Source organism: Vespula pensylvanica, chromosome 9, assembly GCF_014466175.1.
Source record: "Vespula pensylvanica isolate Volc-1 chromosome 9, ASM1446617v1, whole genome shotgun sequence".
Taxonomy (NCBI): domain Eukaryota; kingdom Metazoa; phylum Arthropoda; class Insecta; order Hymenoptera; family Vespidae; genus Vespula; species Vespula pensylvanica.
The window spans coordinates 8,111,391-8,134,610 of NC_057693.1; the positions used below are offsets into that span (position 1 = coordinate 8,111,391).

General features: G+C 30.7%; 2 protein-coding genes across 10 annotated transcripts in view; one reads left to right on the forward strand and one right to left on the reverse strand.

Moving 5' to 3' along the window:
- Positions 1-23,220, forward strand: part of LOC122631440 — a 109,252-nt gene that overhangs the window by 61,406 nt on the left and 24,626 nt on the right. The window contains exons 5-8 of one of the 2 annotated variants that reach the window (XM_043817126.1): positions 1,695-1,924; positions 9,572-9,779; positions 10,270-10,348; positions 13,050-13,129. In XM_043817126.1, coding sequence (XP_043673061.1) covers positions 1,695-1,924; positions 9,572-9,779; positions 10,270-10,348; positions 13,050-13,129 — 597 coding nt within the window. Of the gene's footprint in view, positions 1-1,694; positions 2,140-9,571; positions 9,780-10,269; positions 10,349-13,049; positions 13,130-23,220 lie in introns of those variants that run through there. The other variant, XR_006327707.1, reaches the window with a different exon arrangement.
- Positions 15,155-23,220, reverse strand: part of LOC122631439 (zwei Ig domain protein zig-8) — an 82,896-nt gene continuing 74,830 nt past the window's right edge. For 7 of the 8 annotated variants that reach the window (XM_043817122.1, XM_043817124.1, XM_043817121.1 and 4 more), the window contains 4 exons: positions 20,334-20,544; positions 19,853-19,980; positions 17,998-18,166; positions 15,155-15,796 (listed from right to left, as the gene is read on the reverse strand). In XM_043817122.1, the coding sequence (XP_043673057.1) occupies positions 15,690-15,796; positions 17,998-18,166; positions 19,853-19,980; positions 20,334-20,544 (615 nt within the window). In that variant the 3' untranslated portion in view covers positions 15,155-15,689. The remainder of the gene's footprint in view (positions 15,797-17,997; positions 18,167-19,852; positions 19,981-20,333; positions 20,545-23,220) is intronic. The other variant, XM_043817123.1, reaches the window with a different exon arrangement.

The following is a 23,220-nucleotide window of genomic DNA, read 5'->3' on the forward strand; positions in this document are numbered from 1 at the left end:
AGAGAGAGAGAGAGAGAGAGGGAGAGAGAGAGAGAGAGAGAGAGAGTCTTTGAAAGCAGTATACATTTTTTAGTCGTTAATTCGTATAATTTAAGAAGAATGACAGTGAAGATTTTACATAAATTATTAATTAAGTATTTTATGTTATGACATAGTCCTTTGGTAGATATGTACGTTAATAGAATGGAATTAATGAAATATGGAGAGGTTCAGAAAGTGCCGTAGAAATAATATACGATGTTTTGTTATAGCTAGAACAACGTTCGGTGCTTTTGTCTTGAAGGAAAGAACAAACAAAAAGGAAAAGAATAGATAGAGTTCAAAGACGGATAAAAGATGAAAAACGTAACTCAGATATATCGATAAGACAGACAGACAGAGAGAGAGAGAGAGAGAGAGAGAGAGAGAGAGAGAGAGAGAGAGGGAGAAAACATTTTTTTTCTTTCTTCTTAAGATAGAAGAATTAAGAATTACAATGAGATTGTATAAATTCATTGCTATTTTAGTACAAAATGCAAGGAATAGATTGTTTCTTAGATTATGTTTAATGTTATGGTTTTTTTTTTTTTTTTGAAATAGTTATGTTTTATTTGAAATATAGATTTAGATAATAATGTTTTATTTGAAATAAATATACAAAGTATACAAATATACAATTATACAAAATTATGTTTGATAGTATAGAGTAAAATGAGTACAGTAATTGGATTAATAATTTCACTTGTAATAATTCATTAAGAAAATTATCGGAGTAACAAGGTGATTGATTATTATTTCGAAAGAAAATGAGAAAAAAGGAAAAAGGAAAGAGAGAGAGAGAGAGAGAGAGAGAGAGAGAGAGAGAGAGAGAGAGAGAGAGAGAGAGAATATGTAACTCTCGAATCTCAGTAGATTCGATATTTTATCGTGAGGATATAATTGCGGTCTCATATTCCATAGCGTTTATCCGATAACACGATAATTACGACGTCGACTCCATTCGAATAGTAAGCAATTATTAAACACCGTTATTAAATCGTTTCGTTCTAGTCGAATAGCATTGTAAATCGAGATGAAAAATGGTAATAAATACTATTTCATTAGCTATAGGAGATCTAATTATCGATCGAACGAGGCGTGAAATAATTGGGCGATCGTTAACGACCGAATTACGAATTTCTCGTTTCACATGCGATTAACGTCGTAATCCGTTCATTCCCGTTTTCTTTTTCTTCTTTTTTTTTTTTTCCTTTTACTCTTTTTATTTATTAATCTTTTTTTCTATTAAATCCTTTAATTCTCCAATTTCCCTATGCTAATGAACCTCTTTCTCGAAATTTTTTTCCCGCGATAGAGATCCGTAATAACATCGTGGTTAATTAAACATCGTTAATAACGTATCACAATTTTTAATGAAAATTTTATATAATCATTTATATTAACTATAAAAGAGATTTCAAATATCTTTTATAATTAGAAAATGTGAAATATCTTGTGTAATTAGTATTCTATAGTTATTCATTAAATTGATCACGTTCATATATATAATATCATACGACATAAAATATTTTGAAATATTTTTTATATATAAATGGGGTTAATTTTTTTTCTTTCTCTCTTTCTGTCTCTTTATCTCTTTCTCTCTCCCTGAAAAATAATTAATAAGATGCTAATATCGTCCTTGTGGGATAATTTTTGTTTGGTCTTGGTTAAAGTTGAAGGCTGCTACCTGCTGGTTATATCCTTTTCTTCTTCCTTTTCGAAGGGCCATTCTTCTTGAAAATGAAAAGGAGTTCCCGATAAAGTGTTGGAATGAAAGAGGAGCAAAACAGAAGGAAATAGAAAAGGGAGAAAGGGAAAGAAATCACGAGGAAGGATCTCTTTATAATCTTCAGGAAATTCTGTCGAGGGAAAGGATGAATTTTGCACGATTAATCAAGGAACGGTAAGGGGCTAAGAAATATCTAAAGGAAGAAGGTATACCTGATAGAATGTTATCCTTGAACAAGAAGAAAGAATAAAGAACACGATCCGGTTGTAAAACGTTTAAAATTATTTCAAAATTCTTTAGATAGAATGATTTATTTTAAATCGATGTTACAATGTTCTGTTGTTTCATGACCATCCTTTAGAAAATAAATAACGATGAGACTGGTTTCATATTAATTAATACTTTAACGATAAAATTTTATTTTGAAAGTGTGCATCCGCTTGTTTAATTAAAATCAAACGATGACGGCGAGTATACTCGTCAAACATGGAGTAAATAAATTTATTGTTAATTTTCATTAATTGAAACAAAATGGCAAATAGTACGAGTTAAATTATTTGAAAAACCAATAATCTTGTGGCTTATAAATTCATTGATATAACAAACTTAGTTCTTGTTCTTTTGGTTTTTTCTTTTTTTTTTCTTCGAATATGCATTTATATAAAACAGAAAAAATTCATAGATAGGGTATGATATTTTTGAAAATATGAGTGCGAGACAAGCGTAAAAATAATTCAACCGGTAGAAAGCAACAATTTTCACAAGAAATTATTTTGAATTTTGTGCGATGTTGATTCAATTTAGTCGAATATAATTATATCCGATCATTTCATCATAACTAGTATACCTCTTTACATAAGTTAAAAGAGTTACTTGTCGTTTTTGAAATTGTACATGAATACATGGTCATGTTGTTTTAGAAAATTATCCACAAAACGATCGATGATGGATCGTTTAAAAGAGAAAAGAAAAACTTGTTGAAGATGATGCTAAAATTTGATATTTAAGAAAGATCTATTTTTTTGGAAATAATCTTTGGAAACGTATAATGTATTGGAAATAATTTTAAAAATAATATATATATATATGTATGTATGCATGTGTGTATATATATATGTAAATATCTCAACGAGGTAGCTTGATAATTATTTGACTTCTGAACTGGCGGATTTTGGAAGCGAAACGCATTCATAGTATCTATACCGAATACCGATTTGTCGATTATCAGGAAAATGAAATTATGACTGGGTAGTCTAGTCCACAATGCTAATTAGAACAATGAAGTAATAATGATAGAAATTACAACGGAGGAAAGTCATAGGACGATTTAGCGTTAACTCGATAAATACTCGTAGTGATTACATACGTACATACAATTTTCCTCAATGTTCCAATACATATTACACACACACACATATATATATATATATACACATTTATATATACATATATATACCTACATATATAATATTGAACCTATGTAAGTGTGTCGAACATATGTATGTACAATAGTTCTGATCGGCTTATCGGAAAGTATATATGAACATATAAAATGGTTTAAACTGCGGTCACGTATTTCTCTCTCTTTCTCTCTTTCTTTCTCTTTCTCCCTCTTTTTTCCCTTTTACCTTTATATATATATATATATATATATATATATATATATATATATATATATATACACACATACAAGCAAACACATACATATATGTTGTTGGAGAACAAAGTTCGAATCGAATCACGGCCATTTTCCCGCGATGAAACGCTCGAGTTATCTCCCAATAAGTCAGAAAAGAGATTTATTTACGTGTTTAATACGCATACATACATACATATATACATACATACATATGTACATAGATGTTGTTACGTACTTATACGTATACAATATACATATATATATTGTGTCCGCAGAAGCAGAAAATATTTCTTATACGGGGCGAGTTGCCAAAATTGAAGGAAGCACTTGAGGAGTAGGGGAGAAGTGGGAGGGGAGGATGGGGATGGATAAAGATAAAATACGAGTATAGAAGAACGAGGTCAGTTCCATACAGTTTAAATCGATAGATCTCTAAGAGTTTATGATGAAAGTTTAACGTATAAACATTGATCTGAGAATGTTTACATAGTAAATATAAGATCTCACCTAGACGAATAAATAAATAAGAAGACTGGCAGAAGTCCTTTGTTTTCTTTTCTTTTCTTAGTATTTTCGTTTCTTCGTGTCTTTGTTTATTTTGCTTTTTCATCTTGTTAAATAGAATAGAGAGAGTTTGGAGAGTTTCTCTTTCTCCTTGGATCATTTGGACGAACGCGTTGGTAAGGTTAACATCGAGTGCTCCGATCATCGTTTTAATTACGCAGTTTAACGTAAAACGTATAATATTATTAAGGATTTCTCGCGAAATCATTTTTCCAAGAGGATCATCATGGATTTAAGAGCAACGTCAGTGTTGGTATAACGTCTTTCAATTATCTTTCAGTGTAACGATCGTCATTATTAGATAAATCTTTCTTTTATACGTACGTACTTTATCGTAACAACGTAATATCGTATTATACGAAGGAAATAATCTTGCCGCTTGATTTATAAATTAGTGATTAGTTATACTTAAGCGTTATATATAAGAAGATAGTTATACTTAAGTGATATATATATAATTAATATAGTGCTATATATAGTTAATATACATATATATGTATATATAAGTAATTTATATATATATATAAGCGTCCTTTTATTATAATAAATATTTTACTCATATACATATCAGATATATGAGCGTTTAATATTTTTAGAATATCTTTAGAACGAGAAATATCTACGATATTCCTACGAAATAATATAATACTTCTCAATTTCTTATCGATCGACGTCATCTTCCTTCCTTTTTTTCTTTTTATTTTCTTCGCAAGATATAACAACGATAATAATAATAATAGTATTAATAATAACAATAATCGTAATGATAATAAATGATAATAATGATGAAGAAAATAGAAATTTTAACAAAAATTTTAAGCTAGAAATGGCGAGTTTACTATCGAGGAGAATGCACAGTGTTAGTACGATGAGAATACGTCGAGCGTGAATTTTCCGCGCTGACTATAATCCAAGCCGAGAGAGAGTTGGAGGGGCCTTCGCCGTCCAAGATTTCTCTGCCTAACCGCTGTGGTCGCCCTTTTGAAGTGTTCTAGTCGAGAGAACATTCAAAATGTTGAGTACTTGTCCGTACCGAAACGACTAACACACTGTCATCACCCAACACACATCTCCGTTCGATTTTTATGGCGACATGCTTTTCAGTTTGGTATAAAACGTTACGTTACTAGGAATTTCTACGCTATTGCCGAATACGCGAGAATGTTTTTCAAGGGAATAAGAAGAGAAAGAGGAAAAAGAAGAAGGGAAAGAAAGAAGAACACAAAGAGATTTCGAAGAAGGAATGGAATTTTCCTTCTTACGACGATTGCTATGCGGTTCTTTGCGTATAATTCCACGTTGGAATTAAAAATTCGAAGAAGATAAAAAGCACCAAAGGGATCGTGAGGTACGTGATTAAATCCGCAATCATATCCTTCAAAGCTTCAATATTTTTTCTTGGGAAAAACTTACTAAATAATAACGAGATTTAATTTTGCTATTTCTCTCTCTCTCTCTCTTTTTTCTTTCTCTTTTTCTCTCTATTTTGTATTTTTCGAGTTCTTCGCGTTTTTTCCATGAGCAAACATAATTATCTCTTTTCTATCTCGTTCATTATATTAGATTCATCATTTATATTTAATGATAATGACGGATATATACGCGCGCGTGTGTGTAGAGTGATCCAAAAGTTTTTAAAAGCGTATCAAATTCCTTTCGAACTTTATCTCTCCTTTTTTGCTTTCTTTTTCTTTTTTATCCTTCTCTTCGAAGAGTTACAGGTTTTGTTAACAGTTAAATTAAATGATAAAAAATCGTATTCGTAATCGTGTTAAATTATTTTAGAATAATTTCATCATGTTTTTGAATCCATTAAAGGCTATGTAAATTATTTTATGTTTTGTATCGTAAGCAACCGAACGATCAATTTGAAAACCCTGTAGGGTCGTAAATTGGTCGCTATGGTCATTGGTTCCCATCAGAAAGTTATTCTATGGGATCTCCTCAATAAGCTCCTGAAGTATGAATCGAACCTTTTGGGACATCCTGTATATATATATATATATATATATATATATATTTAATATTAGATTTAATATTAGATTATGAAACTTGTCAATTTGATAGAAATCATCAATATTATTCTTTTTAGCAATTTATTTTAATCGATTGTAATGATATGATATTGAGTCGTATTTATAATGAAAAAAAAAAAAAAAAAAATGAAACGGGAAAATAAAATTACATTTTAAATGTGAAAATTAAATATACGATAATCAAAGCGCTATTCTCGTGTAAAGAATTGAAATTCTTTTCTCGAGAAAAATCGATAGGTTCGATAGTTTCTTTAAGAAAAATTAATATTTTAGAAGGACAATCTCTTGAAATATTCTTTACTTGGTTTCTTCCAGGAAAGATTCGAAAGGGGATTGTGTTGACCCTTTGGAGCATCGTTAAATCGAGCTTTCACGTTTCAATGATAAAGAACGAATTTACATTGCAGACTTTTTAGCACTATATTTCGTATACGTATTTTACCATATTTTATACTATTGTTTTCTAGAGTGCTTATTAATGTGAGAGTGCAAAATTTTAGAATACAAAAGGGTTATTTACGAGACACTCGAAAGTTCTTTGATCTTGGCGCGAGAGGTGCGATTGACACCGTTTTTAGGTTCTTAGAAACTTAGAAAACTCAAAGGATTGTGCATTCTGCGACATTTCCATTTGCGTATTTCAAACTTCGGGTCGACGAGGATAAAAATACGACGACATTGTGTGTTTATGTTTCTCCCGTTTAATTATTTATCGATTGTGCGTTGGGAACTTAAACGGAAAAGGAAAAACAAAAAAAAAAAAGATCAACAAAACGAAAAAGAACAAAGAGACAAAGAAACAAAGACGTGTAACGTAACGTGGCTTACTCACGTTTATTATTATTATTACTATTATTATTCTTTTTGAATAAATCAATATTTTGTGATGATGTAAGATAAAAATTTGGACATACCGACATACATAACGCAGATTTATTCGTAAATTAATTTGAAATCTCAAAGGCTTTCAATCTATAAGGAAAGAATCCTTTCCATTTTCTTTTTTTTTCTTTTTTCTTTCTCTCTCTCTTTTTCTGTTTCTTTCTCAACGTAGAAACCGTTTCGTATTGGCTCTGTCCCGTCTGAGAAAGCTAAAGAAGATCGATCCTCAATATGAATTGAACGGCACGAAGAACGTTTGGATTCTAAAGCCGAGCAAGCTTTGTTGCGGCCCTATATCGTTCTATAGCATGATGTAAAGAACATTCTTTGTAGAGTCGATCGAGTACCGAAGGATTACTATGTCCTGCAGAAATATATCGTATATATCGTGTGTGTGTGTGTATATATGTAAACGCATTGTATTCATCTTTAATTTTTTTTTCCTTGAATTTTTTCGATAAATATTATTTTTGCAGTAATAAATTGTCGAAGCATGTAAACTGATCGCGACTGATCTCTCTACATTTTTTTACAGTTTTCTCTTTTTCCTCTTTTTATTTTTTTATTTTTTACACACACATTTAAATTTTTTCATTCAATTTTTTTCGAATGGAAAGAGAAATGTATACATATTTTTTTTTTTAATATTTTTTACAGCAAGTAAAGACCGTAACCCAATAATAACCGGTAACCGTTCAGTAATTAAAGCAACGAATCGTATCGCAGATTGAACGTCAAACGTGTACCGACGGAATAGAGTTATTATTACACGTGACTCGTGTCATATATAATAGAGATTGTTAATTTGACTTACGTGTATGGTATTTTGTTATATCTGTAACATTTCCCATTAACAACGATATGGATTTGCGGATAACAATTTATCATCGTATTTTATTTATCAGATTATTACATAATTTCTATCGTACAATTTCGTATATTCATGTTAGAATTTTTATTAACAAAGAAAAAATAAAAAAAAAAAAGAAAAAAAGAAAGAAAAAAAACAAGAGAAAAAACATCAGAAACAAAAATTTTCAAAGTTATATGTATCTATGTATATAGAATTTCAATCGAATCCATAGAAAGGTATAACAAAAATTATTCTAACGATTATGTAAACTCCGACGAAGCAATCGTTACGTAAAGTTAGGAGAACGTTAGAGATTTATTGTTAATGAAAGAGAAAGAGAGAGAGAGAGAGAGAGAGAAATTCGAGAGAAAAAAATCAAAGAAAAAAAAGGAAAAGAAAATAAAACAAGAAAAGGAATCGTAATCACGACGCGACGCGACGCGACGCGATTCCTCCAAAATGGCCGAGAATGGTTAAAAGTTGATTTTTAATGGGAAGATAATTTAGAAACTGTTTTAACTCTAGCGTCAATTAGACGGTTAGAAATTGGAGCGTACTTAACTTCGTTGTGAGCAGCCTCGACTCTCTCTCTCTCTCTCTCTCTCTCTCTCTCTCTCTCTCTCTCTCTCTCTCTCTCTCTCTCTCTCTCTCAGATATGGATTTTCAGCAGTAAAGAGAAAGCTTCGTTAGTCGGCACTTAATTAACAGTCACTCTCTCTCTCTCTCTCTCTCTCTCTCTGTCTTTCTTTCTCTAATATCCGGCATATGACCGAAATCCGTGTGAAGCAGCACTCTTCTCCTCGTAATTTAAAGTAATTACATGCTTATCGATGCATGCCATCTCTTTCTTCGTCTCTCTCTCTCTCTCTTTCTCTCTCTTTCTTTCTCTCTCTCTCTCTCTCTCTCTCTCTCTCTGTCTTTCTCATTTTCAGTCACATTCATTACTTTACTCATTCTTATTGTAAACGTACGTCATTTTTATAAAAGCGAGCCTTAGTAAAAATTAAGAACGATACCGAAACGCATCCAACCTCTGTCCGTTTTATCCTCCTAATTTTATCTTTTATCTTCCATTAACTCGGTCTTATTATTCTTGTTAACGTATGACGTAACCGAGCGTAACCGATTAGTAATTAAAGCAACGAAGCGTATCGCAAGTTGGATATTAACGTGTACGACGGAATGGAGTTATTACACGTGACTCGTGTCACATAGATCGTGTTGTTTCGCACTATATTTCAATGGGTTAAAATTAAGTCTTTCTTATTAACGAATATTAGCGAATAGTTTATTAAATTATAATAGATATTTTTACATTCAGTAATTAATATAGTTATCGAATTTTTATTCGTATTAACGTTTTAATGACAATGTTTAAGCATCAATTTGATGGAGAAACGATTTGAAAACTACTTTGTAGAGATACTGTAATGATATAGATATATACATACATATATATTATATTATTATATTATTATATTATTATATTATTATATTATTATATAACTTTTAGTAATTGCGAACCGATAGATTATTATCTCTATGACATAATAATATCTAATAGACTGGAGGACGATATAATACAGTGTGATACGAAGAGTTTAATATACGTAATGCTATAGTAAAATCTATATACATAGAGTATCATCTTTCTCATAAATCTAACTCTAATTATCTTTCGATATTAAACTTTGTCGTGTATAAGTATATGAAAACTTATTTGTATCATATTGAAATTTTCTCTTTCTCTCCCTCTCTCTCTCTCTCTTTCTCCTTTTCTCCTTCTTTATTTTTTTGTAAATATTTCTTTTTTTTCTTCTTTTTTCTTTGCTTCCTTCTCTTTACAGAAGAAGCACTTCTTCGATTCAGCTCGAAGGCGTACACCCTTTCGAATTACCACGGTTCGATTCACATCTGCAACACCAATGTACAGGAAAAGTACGAGGAGATGAAGAGATGAAGAGAAAAAGGCGACGTAGAAATTCTCAGGGAATCGAGAAGTCGATGCACCGCCACGCTGGAATGGGATTGCGAGAAGCTGAACGAATATTTAAAGTAATATCTGCTACGTTCTTCCCTTTTCTCGGTTTCTACGTTTTATAAAGGGAATCTTCGTTTATCCATCAAAGGGATGGTTACATCTTTCCTATCTTTTTTCTTCTTTTTTTTTTTGCGAAGGAAAGTTGGGGCGGTACACGAGATCGATAAGTGCCTTGAGCAAATACGAGAGAATCTTTATCTCTCTCTTTTTCGTTCGCTCGTTCGTTCTTTTCCTTTAATTTTTCTTGAAATTTTGTTTCTTTTTATTTCTCTGAAAAATTGATCATGATGGAGAACGATATTACGAAGAAAGGATATATATATATATATATATATATATATATATATATATAACTACGAAAATGTTGAAAGCTATAATCTTGACAATGTTGGCAGAGCTCGGAAACATATGGATATAGATGTTGTTTCTCTAATTTCATGCTTTACGGTGCTGACTACCTCCTGATGGAGGACCTCTCTTCGTCTGGTTGGTCGAAATCAACAGGAATCACCTCGCATGCAACGATCTAGTTCGAGAATTACTAAGCCCTTCTACGATCAAATACTCGAGAGTCTGATTAAAGGTTAGTCTATTATAAATTGACTTGCTTTTCACTGCAACGTAGAAATGCTCTCTCTCTCTCTTTCTCTCTCTCTTCTCTTACAGAGAGAAGAGAGAGAGAAAGAGAGAGAGAGAGAGAGTGTTGATGCAAAATCTGTGAAGAGAGAAACCAATGGAAATGTTCCATGTGTATGTATGTATAGAATAGTATATATTCTACAAACATATATCTATATATATATATGTGTGTAAATGTTCAATAGCCAAGCACTTTCGAGTCGATCGTGAACGGTTTAAAATTAATCTTTTATATCGTTTGATGAATCATTCGGAATAAACTTTCCATTCGTAATTTGTATAAACGTCCATCGAATTTAATTACAGTGTCTCTTTTTACATAGATATATGTTATCTTCGAAAAATAATTGTTCAACAATTTTCTCGTACATTGGTATGGATACATTTTATACATTCTAGCTCAGTGTTAATTTTAAAGGACGACAAAATTGCTTCAATTTTCCTTCGTCTTTTTTTATTTCTCCCTTTTTTTTTTATTTAAATTTCGATCCAAATTTCACGCATTCTCTCTCTCTCTCTCTCTCTCTCTCTCTCTCTCTCTCACATATATATATATTTGTTTGATTTACAATTGGAAAGAAGAGTTAAGAGCATTCTCGTAACTCTGACACGTCATGATCGTAAAAGTCCATCCATTTCTTTCTTCTTTTTTTCTTTTTTTGCTTTTTTCGTTGAAAAGAATTTAACGAGAGTGAACTGAGCTTACCAAAAATAGGAAAAACATTTTTATCGAATGCGATCGACGAATTCCTTTTTAGAAGGAATGTAAGAAGGAAGGAAGGAAGGAAGGAAGGAAGGAAGGAAGGAAAGAAAGAAAGAAGGAAGGATGGGTGGGTTTGAAGGAAGTCGGGACAACGCTGATGGTGAACGCTAATGGTTTAGGTTCTTCTTCCTTGGCTCTAGATCTGTAGGAATGGTTTGCAATCGACAGTCAGAGTTTCGTTCTCCGATTAAACAAGTTGCGAGTTTCTGTAGAGAAGGCAAATCGCCCGCGGGAATACGAAAGAAAGCTTAACGGAGTGCCGTTGTAATCGCTGAGTTCGAGTTGATTGCAGTCCGAGAACGGCAAACGTTCGTGCACTTCTTTTCACTGGCGAATCTCAAAAGTACCTCCTTCGGTGCTTTGATAGAAGCAAGAGAAACTGAGTAATCACAATTTACTGTTTGATCATTTGCGCTCATACGGATTTATTCCTCTTCTTTCTTTTTTTTTTTTTTATTCTTTTCTTTTTCCTTTTTTTTTCTTTTTGTTTTCACGTTATCTATCGGATTTTGAAAATTTATTAAACCTTTCATTTTTTTTCATTTCATTTTCTTTCATTTTTTTTTTTTGTACAGTTATTAATACATCGATTTTTATTATCTTTTATATCGATTATTGTTTATACCATAAGTCTAGCCGATTTTCTCGACTTTAATTATCATCAATCAGCTGATTTCAATTTGTTTTAAAGAAATGTCATTTTTAGAATTCACTTGGTAGTAATAATAATAACTCGCAATCGATTCAATGGTAGACCATAGCTGAATTGAGAGAGAAACGAAAAGACAAAGATGAAAAGTTAAAGAGAAAGAGAAAGACAAAGAAAGAGAGACAAAGGGAAATAGAGAGAGAGAGAGAGAGAGAGAGAGAGAGAGAGAGAGAGAGAGAGAGAGAAATTCTCATGTCGAATACGGTGCGAATTTCTTGTCGCATCGTAAAGTTCCTCTCGTAAAAGAGGTGGAAAGTTGGCGCGAATCTGCGCCAACTTTCACATAGAGCTAGGAATCGTGTTCTCGCGTGATTTTATTGCTGGTGGTGTCCCATAGTCACAGTAGGAAGAAATCGATGATTCGATCTTTCGGTAGATTCGTACGAGTTTGTTAGAAATTTGTTACGTCGAGTTTATAACGGTATGGTTGAATAGATAAATTTTAGACCCGGTTTCAATGCGTATGATTCATTTTATTATTCATTTGATTTTTCAATACACACACACATATTGTAGTTATATATATATATATATATAGTAAAGTTTATACGTATGAGTATAATACGTATAATATATATATATATATATATATATATATATATGTTTGTGTATTTATATACATATACATCTATACATATTATTTATCTTAGTAAAAACATTTGTTATGTTATGAAAAGGTACTGGTTACTAGGAATAGGATCGGCAATACAAAGGACAAATGTTTATTACGTATAAATCTCTTGTTTTGTTTACATTTTCTTTGTCGATGTTTCTACGGTAAGATACGGCAGTTAATATCAGAGAAGGTAGTTAAAGGTTAGTATTAATAGATTCGTTCGAGCGTACAGACAGACAATTTTCAAGTTTGGATTTTATCTCCGTGCCACTTACCATTTTGTGTTTGATAAAATGTCGATGACAGTCCTCGAATGTCCGGCCATTGCTGAAACGCAAGAAATAAAGGAAGACAAACATTTGCTATAATCTTCGTACTTGCTAAGCAGTATCGTACTTGAATCACCTCACTCAACATCTCTATAGGAATACAAGGAATTCTTAAGGTCGTGGTTCTTTATCGACCATCTTGAAATACGAACCCATCCTTCGTCGAAGCATTAAAGGTTGCTTCAATGAGTTTCGTTTCATCCCCTAACAAAATGGATTCCGTTTTAGAAATGCTGCTGCTGCTGCTGCTGTTGCTGTTCGATCATCCCTTTCACGAGCTGGATTATTATTATCTTTTTGATTCGTTCGTAAGTACAAATACAATCAATTTTATTTACGTTTTATTTACGTTTTATATATTCTATTAATCGTATATCTCGATATTTTTTTAACGTTGTTTATCAGTAAATATAATTGTTATCGATCGAAAAAACTCAGTATTTTCGATACACCGATAGAAAATGAAAGAATTTTTTTTATTTGTGATCTTTTTTTTTTTTTTTTTTTTATTTATTTTATTTCGATATAGTTTGGCAAGAATATCGAGCAAACCGATAATATCTTCGTTTCTTTTTTTTCTCTCTCGATTTTTATCCGTTAGACACCAGAGCGATTATTTTAACGTCGAAATGTTTATAATAGAAAATAGATGGAGGTCGTTTCTTAGAAAAAAAAGAAAAAAATAACCGGCGTCGATTTGATCGAACTTTCGAAACGTTTCTCACGATAAATGCGTCGATTTTTAGCTGAAAAAAAATTCTGCTATAAATTAGATAACATTTGAAAAATGATCGGTCGATTTTTTTTTCTAACTTTGAATACGAGGATTGATTCATTCGTTTACACGTAATCGATCGATTTTTATCTCTATCACTTGGTTCTTTCTCGCAAATTTTTTTTGGAAATTATTTTCAAGATTTTCCGAGAGGAGTTATCGTATATTTAGAAAAGAAAAAAAGAAGAAAAGATTTTAATTATTGAAATGAAAAAAAAAAATGTAAAAAATTTTTACCGTCTACTGTATGTAACATATAATAAGATATCGATTACAATTACATATAAAATATAATGTCGATCATCAAATGGCGATCAAAAAAATCTCTTTTTGTACGATATTAACCATTCTTTTTCCTAGAGTTTTAACATTTACTTCACATATGTAATCGCGTTTTAATTTCGCGAATGACCAGTCGAATTTTGTTTCGACGCATTTTAGCAGTTTGCGGATGGTCGATGTAAAATTGATGTTTTTGATAGAATCAAATAAATATAATCGTACGATCTTTTTGGTGGTCGATCAACATCATTATTTCGTAAAAGAATACTCGCGTAAAAATTTTACGCGTAAAAAAAATTATAATAGTAATTTATTCGGCCGATATTGTCCTTCATATATAAATATATTATTGTAATCGATCATTTTATATATTACATACATACATATATACACATACACACATATAAAATAAAGATTTTTAAAACGTTTTTTAAATTTCAATGCTTGATTAAAAGAAGAAGAAAAAGAAACAGAAAAAAAGATTTGGTAGCTCTTATTGGAAAACCTCTTATTTTTTTGTGTTTTCTTTTTACTTTTGAAAGAAAGTCAGCTCGTGTTCCGTCAGCTGCGGTAATTAATGACAGTCACGAATAGACGGACGGAGTAATTAATGCTGTCATTAGTTTCCGGCATGGCGTCGACGTTCTATTCACGGACGATCTCCGCGTGAAATCGCGACGAGCTTGACTCACCTCTCTCTTTCTCTCTCTCTCTCTCTCTCTCTCTCTCTCTCTCTTTCTCTTTTTTCTCTGTCTTCCTTTTTCTCTTTCTTTTTTCCTTTCTTTTTCCTTTCTTCTTTTTCTTTTAGTTCTTTCTCGTTTTCCTCGCGTGCGTCGTTGAGAACAAAACGAAGGAGACGAACACTTGGGTACGAACAGAAAAGGGAACCCTCGTCGACTCGAGTCTTTGCCTCGTTGCGATCTCTCGACAAAGTTTCGAGCTTTTCCGTCTCTTTCTTTTTTCCTTTCTTTTTTCTTTTTTCTTTCTTTCTTTCTTTCTTTCTTTCTTGTTTTCTCTTTTTATTTTTTTTTTTTTCATTCTTTTCTAAGCTTTTCCCCTACGTTTTATATAATACCTTACCATATACAACGAAGGTATATAGGTATGTATGTAATGAAACGATGAATGATACAACGAAATATATGTGTGTATATATATATATATATATATATATATATATATATATATATATATATATGGAGTATATATGATAAGGTGTATACGTAACATGTATGTGTGTGGGTGTTTATATATATGATGAAAATGAACGTAGTCGTACGATAAAGAGAATCGTTTTATTGATATGTACATACAATAAATTTATTTACAAATAATACAATAAAGTTTTTGACGCCTTGTTGAGTTACGTTTCGTTCTTCGACGAGATATATATATATAATATATATATATTTTATTTATTTATTTATTTATTTATTTATTTGTTTATTTATTTATTTATTTATTTATTTATTTATTTATTTATTTATTCATATGTATATTAACAAAATACTACGCTCTTAATCGATTATTGTGCCGTGCTGATATTTTCGAAACACTTTGGTCACAAGTCGTAAACGTTTAAACGGTAATGTTCGCTTTTTACCCTGCACGAATACTTTTTATTATTTCTTTAATTAAATCTCTCGACATGTTTTTCTGACTTTTTTTCGTTACGTTTGTTATTTTCTTTCTTTTTTCTTTTTTAACGAAACGTTCACCCACTCCCCATTTTTTTCCTTCTCCTTTTTCTTCTTCTTTTTCTTCTTACTCCTATTATTTTTATTTTCTCCGATTTTGTTCATATTTACTATTCATATAAACATCACGTTGGCCATTATTAAAATTATAAAACAAGTCGGTTTTGTCGTAGCATATGAAGAACTCCCATCACCATGATGCATCGCGGCTGGATGCTCTTCTGTAACAAAAAACGGATCTGTATGTATGTATATATGTATGTATGTATCTATGTATGTATCTATGTATGTATCTATGTATGTATCTATGTATGTATATATGTATGTATATATATATGTATATATGTATATACATATGTAAATACATATATAACTACGTATATATATATTTATGTATATAGATATATATATATATATATAGCTACGTATATATGTATTTATGTATGTATGTATATTAGATAGTTTCACGAAGAGAATATCGAAAAATATGTACGTATGTCGAAAAATGTCACGCTTGAAAAATTTAACTTTGCGTTATCATAGAGAAAGATAGACAGAGAGAGAGAGAGAGAGAGGGAGAGAGGGAGAGAGGGAGAGAGAGAGAGAGAGAGACTGAGAAAGACAGAGAAAGATTTCACAAACTAATCGAGTTGACAGTAATAATAAAATAATAATAAATTTGATTAGAATAATATACCATATAAATATCTAGCTAAATATAATTACAATAAATCAATAGATTTTATATTAACAATATGATCTTGTTATTCTAGCTTTGTTGATGTTAAAAACGAGTGTATATGTATGTTTATTTTACTTTTTTTGGATAATATTAATGCATCACTCATTCGAATAGTTTATGTCTCGTGAAATCCTTAGAAAATTTCTCAGAGCAATCGTGCGATCTTTAATATGTTTTTCTTTATTATTTAGACACATTGACGATATACTTATCGTTCTTTACATTCGTTATTAAATTATTATCAGTTTTTCTTTTTTTTTTTTTTGCTTTTTCCTCTGAACATCAAAAATTTTTATTATTAAAATACGATTAGATCGTACAATATTAATTTTAAAATATGTTCGATTCGAATGTTATCGAATCACGATGAGAATGAGAAAATTAGTATAAACGTCTTTAGCAAAGCTGTCAATATCAGTGAAAGGAGGGTGATATGGGTAACGTTTGGATATTGGGTTGAGGGATAATTGGAAACGGTGGAGGTGGGGGTGGGAGAGAGGGAGGGTAGAGGAATGATAGCATCGATACTATCGAACTCGACATAGGCGTAATCGGTCAAACGTAGCGATGTTACCTTGCTCTGCGGGGAGAAAACATCGCGTCATAATAATCTCTCGCGTTTGATTGGATTATACCAGGGGGTTGTTCTTTGATGTTCAAATGCAGGATAGGGCTTGTTGTAATGACGTGATGGCCGCTGCTGTTCGAAACGGCTTGCTAATCAGGTTCTAACTATCGATTTACCGGACACGAGATTTATCATATCGATGCATTACTACTGCCATATATATATATATATATATATATATATATATATATATATATATGTATATAATATATATATATGTATATAATATATATACATATATATATATGTGTGTATATATGTATGGCATGGTTTGTCTTCGTAAATGCATATGTGAATTTCCATTGCTTTTGAGCATTATTTACGATTTATGATTTCGATCTACGTAGTTTGTTTGAGGATGCAATATACAGGGTGTCCGTTTTCAATCGATCTCATTTGATATATATATATATATTTATATGTGTGTATATATATATATATATATGTGCGTATGTGCGTGTATAGAATAATGGTTTATGGTTATATTGCTGTTGTTTGTCCTCGGAAAATGGGATTATATCGCGTGCATCATACATATCAAATGTATCGAATGCTTTCTTTTTTTTTTGTCTTTTTTGTTTTTTTTTGTTTCAATATCATTAATCATTTCAATTTATATACGATGCTTATCAGACCGTCCGCACACTTCGTTTAATTATTTCCGTTAATGAAATCAAATCGTTTAGAAAAATAAGGGAATAAATTTGTTTCCTGTTCTCTCTAATTCTTTTTTTAGATCGAACCAAATAATTTCATTGTCCTACATTGAATAATTAATTAATTGTTTTTCCTTTTGTCTTCTCTCTCTCTCTCTCTCTTTCTCTCTCTCGTTTTCGCTCTCATGAAATAAATAAACAAATAGATCGCATAGTATCTAGGGACGTCGAAGGAACTTTTGTAGCTTACGTAAAAGAAAGAAAAAAAAGGAAAAGAAAAAATAAAAATAAAGAACGTAGGAAAGAGAGAGAGAGAGAGAGAGAGAGAGAGAAAGGGAGAGGGATAGAAAGAGAGGGGAGAAAGAAGGTGAAGGAGGACTTCACGAAAGCACTTACCATTAACAACGTGGACCTTTATGCTGCTCGGATTCGCATTGCTCGGTTCACAAGTGTAAATCCCAGAGTCACTCGGAACGGCTTTTTGAATCATCAAACGACTCGTAGTTTCGGGGCCCTTTTCCGTAACCAAGCTGATGCCACCTCGAGGCGAGTCAAAATTGATAATCTAAATGAATGAATGAACGATTGCAATTTTTTTTGGTCTTTTCCTTTTCTCTCCGATTTTTTTTTATTTCGAGCTTTTTGTTTTTGTTCTTTTCTCTTTTTTTTTTTTCGTTTTTATATCGTCGATTAATGGTTGATATCAATAACAATTAACGTTAATATATATATATATATATATATATATATATATATTCTTTTTCGTAGAGTGTTAAACGAAGAAGTAACACATTTATCAGCTGGTTACAATCGTTGGCTATTTTTTTTTAATTAAAAGTTAGAGATATAGCAAGTTTTCTTATTTATTGCAGTATGCGACTAAAGGAAGAAAGTATCACATTTAATTTTCTAATAAATTTACTCGCCCCATAGAAACTTTTCTTCTTCCTACTGTATGTGTACGTGTGTGTTTGTGTTTGTGCGAGGATGTATGCGCGGGAGCGTGTGTCTCTCGTGAACTTCTGAAGAAAAAAAGAAAAAGAAAAAAAAGGAAGAAAGAGAAAAAGAATAATATTCTTAATTTCCTTCTTCTGTTGGAGTTAGAGAGTTCTTTGTGCGCGGCGACGTCGACGATGACGAAGCTTTGATGGAAAATAAAAGGTTGCTTTCTTCGAGTCTCTTCGAGCTTCGTGAGACGTTGTGAAAACTATATATATATATATATATATATATATATATATATATATATATATAGGTATGTGTGGATGTGTGGGTGTATGTGTGTGTGTGTGTGTGTGTACGTACACGTGTACTTATCAACACGTATACGTATATGCGTGGGTGTATGTATATAGATATATATATATGTATATATCTATTTATATATGTATGTATGTATATATATGTATATATCTATTTATATGTATGTTTGTATATATGTATGTATGTATGTGTACGTATACACGACATACTTTTCGCATATTTCCTTTGAAAATTCTCACAATAGTAGATTCACCGGTGAAATGTGCAATGCTGTAGCCTTACTTTTCTTCTTCGTTTTATTCTTCTTTTTATTCTTCTTTTTATTTTTCTTTTTTTTTCTCTTTCTTTCTTTCTTTCTTTCTTTCTTTTCCCCTTTTACTTCGGAAATTGGAGTGAGAAGTCCTATTTATCGTTAGACTTCTAACATTACTTTGCCTTACAATCATGACCTACTGGCTGATATCGAGCCCGAATAATTTCGCAAATGACGAATTTCTTTCGTATTAAGCCCTTTATGCGTGATTCATTCTTTCGGAAATCACAAAAAATGATATATATATATATATATATATATATATATATATATATATATATGTATATGTATGGACATATGTATATATAGGTGTATTATTTAGTTATCATTTAAATATTAAAGTGAAATTAATAGAAAAATGTATTATTATAATTTGGATATGAAATTGTGTTAGACTTTAATACATTGTAATTTTTTCAATTAAATACGTTTAAAGGGTTAAATTAAAAGAAAAGAGTAGTTGTTATATATATATATATATATATATATATATATATATATATATATATATAGATTAAGTTGAGAAATTTTAATCAAGTATATAATGATAGTTTTATCATAATAATGATTGCGTTATTTGTTTTACTGTTTCTTGTAACGAAAAATTATGAGAAAATATTTAATCACGTAATTTTCATTATGAAAGTAAATATCTATATAACATGAAAGACTTACTCCGCTATTGTGGCTCCAGACCATCATCGGTGGTGGTTCCGGAGCATATCTAACGATGCAAGTTAAATTGATCGTGCTTCCTTTGTTAACGAAAAGGTCTGGTTGACCGACTATGATAGTAACTGGTTCTGAAAATGAAAATTTAACGATGGATAAGATTTGATTCGTACCAATTTTATTATTTGCGTTATATAATTTTATTTTTCATATGATGAACAATCTACGCTTGTCGATAAGAACAAAAAAAATATATATATATATTTATTTATTTATTTGTTTTTATCGACTCAAAAGTAAAAGTCTAAATATTTTATTGCACTTTTATAATCACCGATAAAAATATTTTTAGTTACGTTTTATCTTGCTTCTTGTATACTTTGAGTAAAGAGATTTAAGAACAAAGAAAAAAAGAAATGAAAATAGAAACAGTAAACAAAGTAGTATAACAAATATCGTTGATATGTTTGTCGATTCGACTCACCGACTATAGTCAGATGTACAGTACGTCCTACAGGTGGTGTCGTCGAGATTTGGCACTCGTAAATCCCGGAATCTTTACGTTGTGGATATCGTATCTTTAAAGTCCAATCTTCGGTATGTGGAAAGTGTTGAGCTTCGAAACGTTGATCGCTCGTGTAAGTGTAACGACCAACTGTTAACAAGTGTACATCTCGATGTCTCACCCATGACACCTGTAATAAGAATTTTTTTCTTTTTTTTTTTTTTTGTTATATCTTATATATTGATATCAATCATTTTGAAATTATACGAGACTAAATCTAGAATCGAACGAGTTCCATCGTAAAATTATACTTTTCATATTAATGTTAATTCTTGCCGATGAATTAAATGTTTCAAGATTTTTATACATAAAAATACCCCACAGGATGATAATAAGAACAATTACAGTAATATTATTGCAGTATAATCGGATAAATGGATGAATTGACTTTAACCTTATCATCCTTACAATCGATCTTTAATATTTTAAATGAAATTAATTTTTTACGATTATTACACGTGACAGAACTCTCGATAATAATAATGATGGTATTAATAATAATAACAATAATAACAATAACAAGAATAATAACAGATAATATTAAAGTTGAAACGAATAAATGAATGCATCGCTTTAATCTTAATATTTTTAAACCGATTTGTAATATTTTCAATGAAATTAATTCTTTGCCATTTTTACGCATGAAAAAGCTTTCGATAATAATAATAATAATAATAATAATAATAATAACAATGGTAATAATATTATTATTAAAGTCCATATGGACAAATATAGAAATTGTAGGAAAAAGATATTTTTACGATGCAATCCGATACTCAGCGCAATAATTAAATGAAATATCCGAGCCATGACGGATATACGCGCGTCCTATCGATTTACTCGGCTGCCGAGGAGCTTCCTCTATTTAAAATCGATGAAGCAAAGGAACGGCTAATGGACTGGAAACTTAGTTTTATCGGCCGATATCTTTAGAACGGCAGTTATATTTTGTCGAGCATCGATCGAAGTCGAAACTGTTTTCAGTCTGTCATTGTAAGTCCTTTAATTTTCAAGACAAACAACGAAACATTCATCGGGAAGTAATAAATAATTATCGAATGATATTCAATATTAAAAGGTGTTATTGTATTTTAATTTAAACGATTGAGAATTTTTATTAAAATTAATTAATCGCAACGTTTTATTAACAATCTTTTTAAAAGATAATAAATTTTTAATATAAGTATATGTATATATATATATATTTCTAGTGCAATTTATTTTACACTTTTAATTCGTAATAATTTATAGAGAAATAATTTAGGACTGTTCTTTTTCTTTTCTTACAAAATTTTACGTTTTAGAAACATTTTATTAGATTTGATAATTATTAGATATATATATATATATCTTCTTAACATGTGTCGTTACAATTTTATTGGAAATAATATCAAATATGTTATTACATTTCTACTGTAGAAGTTTATAGAGAAATAATTTTTTTCATTGATTTTATTTGATATTTTTAATCTCATAATTATATTTCGTTTATCGGTTTAAATCGAAAGAGAAAGTTCAGATGTTAAAGAGAGATAGCAAATTTGAAAATAAAACAGATATATTTGTTAAATAGTTGAGTCCAAAACGATTCGATATCGTCAGCCATGTTATCGTACTAACGAGTTAGTTTAGTTTAGTTTTGTGTAAACGCGAGAAGGCAAAATTTTGTTTAACGATTGGAACCATTTTGCGCTTGACGATCTCTTTGGTTCTTTTTTTCTTATTTTTTTTTTTTTATTTTTTTTTTCATCCTAAAGTTGGTAATGAGGTAGCTACGTAATTCACTCGGTTATATAGAATTTCGCACGAGATCATACGAAAAAGTATGTTAATGAAGTTGAAGGTTTCGGTATAGTGAACGCTGAAGCGTGCAGAAAGAGCATATATATTGTACATAGATCATGCGTTTTTGAACGCACGTTGAACGATTTTAACGTAACTACGAAAAGTTTTTATCGTCGATCGAAAATTTAAAGGGAAACAAAAACTTGGCTTCTCCCAACTTTCACACTTTTGCTCCTTTTAATTTATTCATTATAATTTTCTTTTCCTCTTCTTTTTTCCATCACTCAGCTTTTCCATTTCTACCACCGATGAAATTCGAAGTAAAAAAAATTTTATTAACTACTTCTACCAACGATAAAGTCAATATCAAATAATGACAAATGATCATTGTTTAGAAGTTTTGATGGTTAGAGGAGAAATAAAAATAAAAAAAAAAGAAAAAGAAAGATAAAAAATAAAGAGAAAAAGAAACCAAATGAGAAATAGAAAGATCTGACGAAGCAAAATAAATTAAAGAAAAAAGAATAAAAAAATAAACAAATAAGAAAATAAATAAAAATAAGAGAAATAAATGTGGCTTGTTAATCGAGTATTATTATTATTATTATTATTATTAGTAGTAGTAGTAGTAATACCAATAAATACATTTAATTCCGGTACTTAGAAAATTCCATCAACAAGAATCGTTAACGATTTCCTCTCTGATAGTTGAAAAAGGATAGAAAAGGATAGGGGTAAGAGGGGTAGAAGGGGTAAAAAGAGAAAGAAGAAAGTAGGAGGAAGTAGAAGGATGAAGAAGGAGAGGAAGAAAGAAGGGTGGTGAGCGTTTATTGCCTACTTCTCCGACGCAGTGTACCAATTCCGTCCTAACGCGGAATTAAATCTCGAGATTAAAAGAGGGTAACTCGGACGCTTTCAACTCTTCCTCCCTTTTCCTTCCCCTCCTCCTCCTCCTCCTCCTCTTCCTCCTCCTCCTTCTTTTCCTTCTCCTATCCTGCTCTTACTCTCCTTTCTTCTTTTA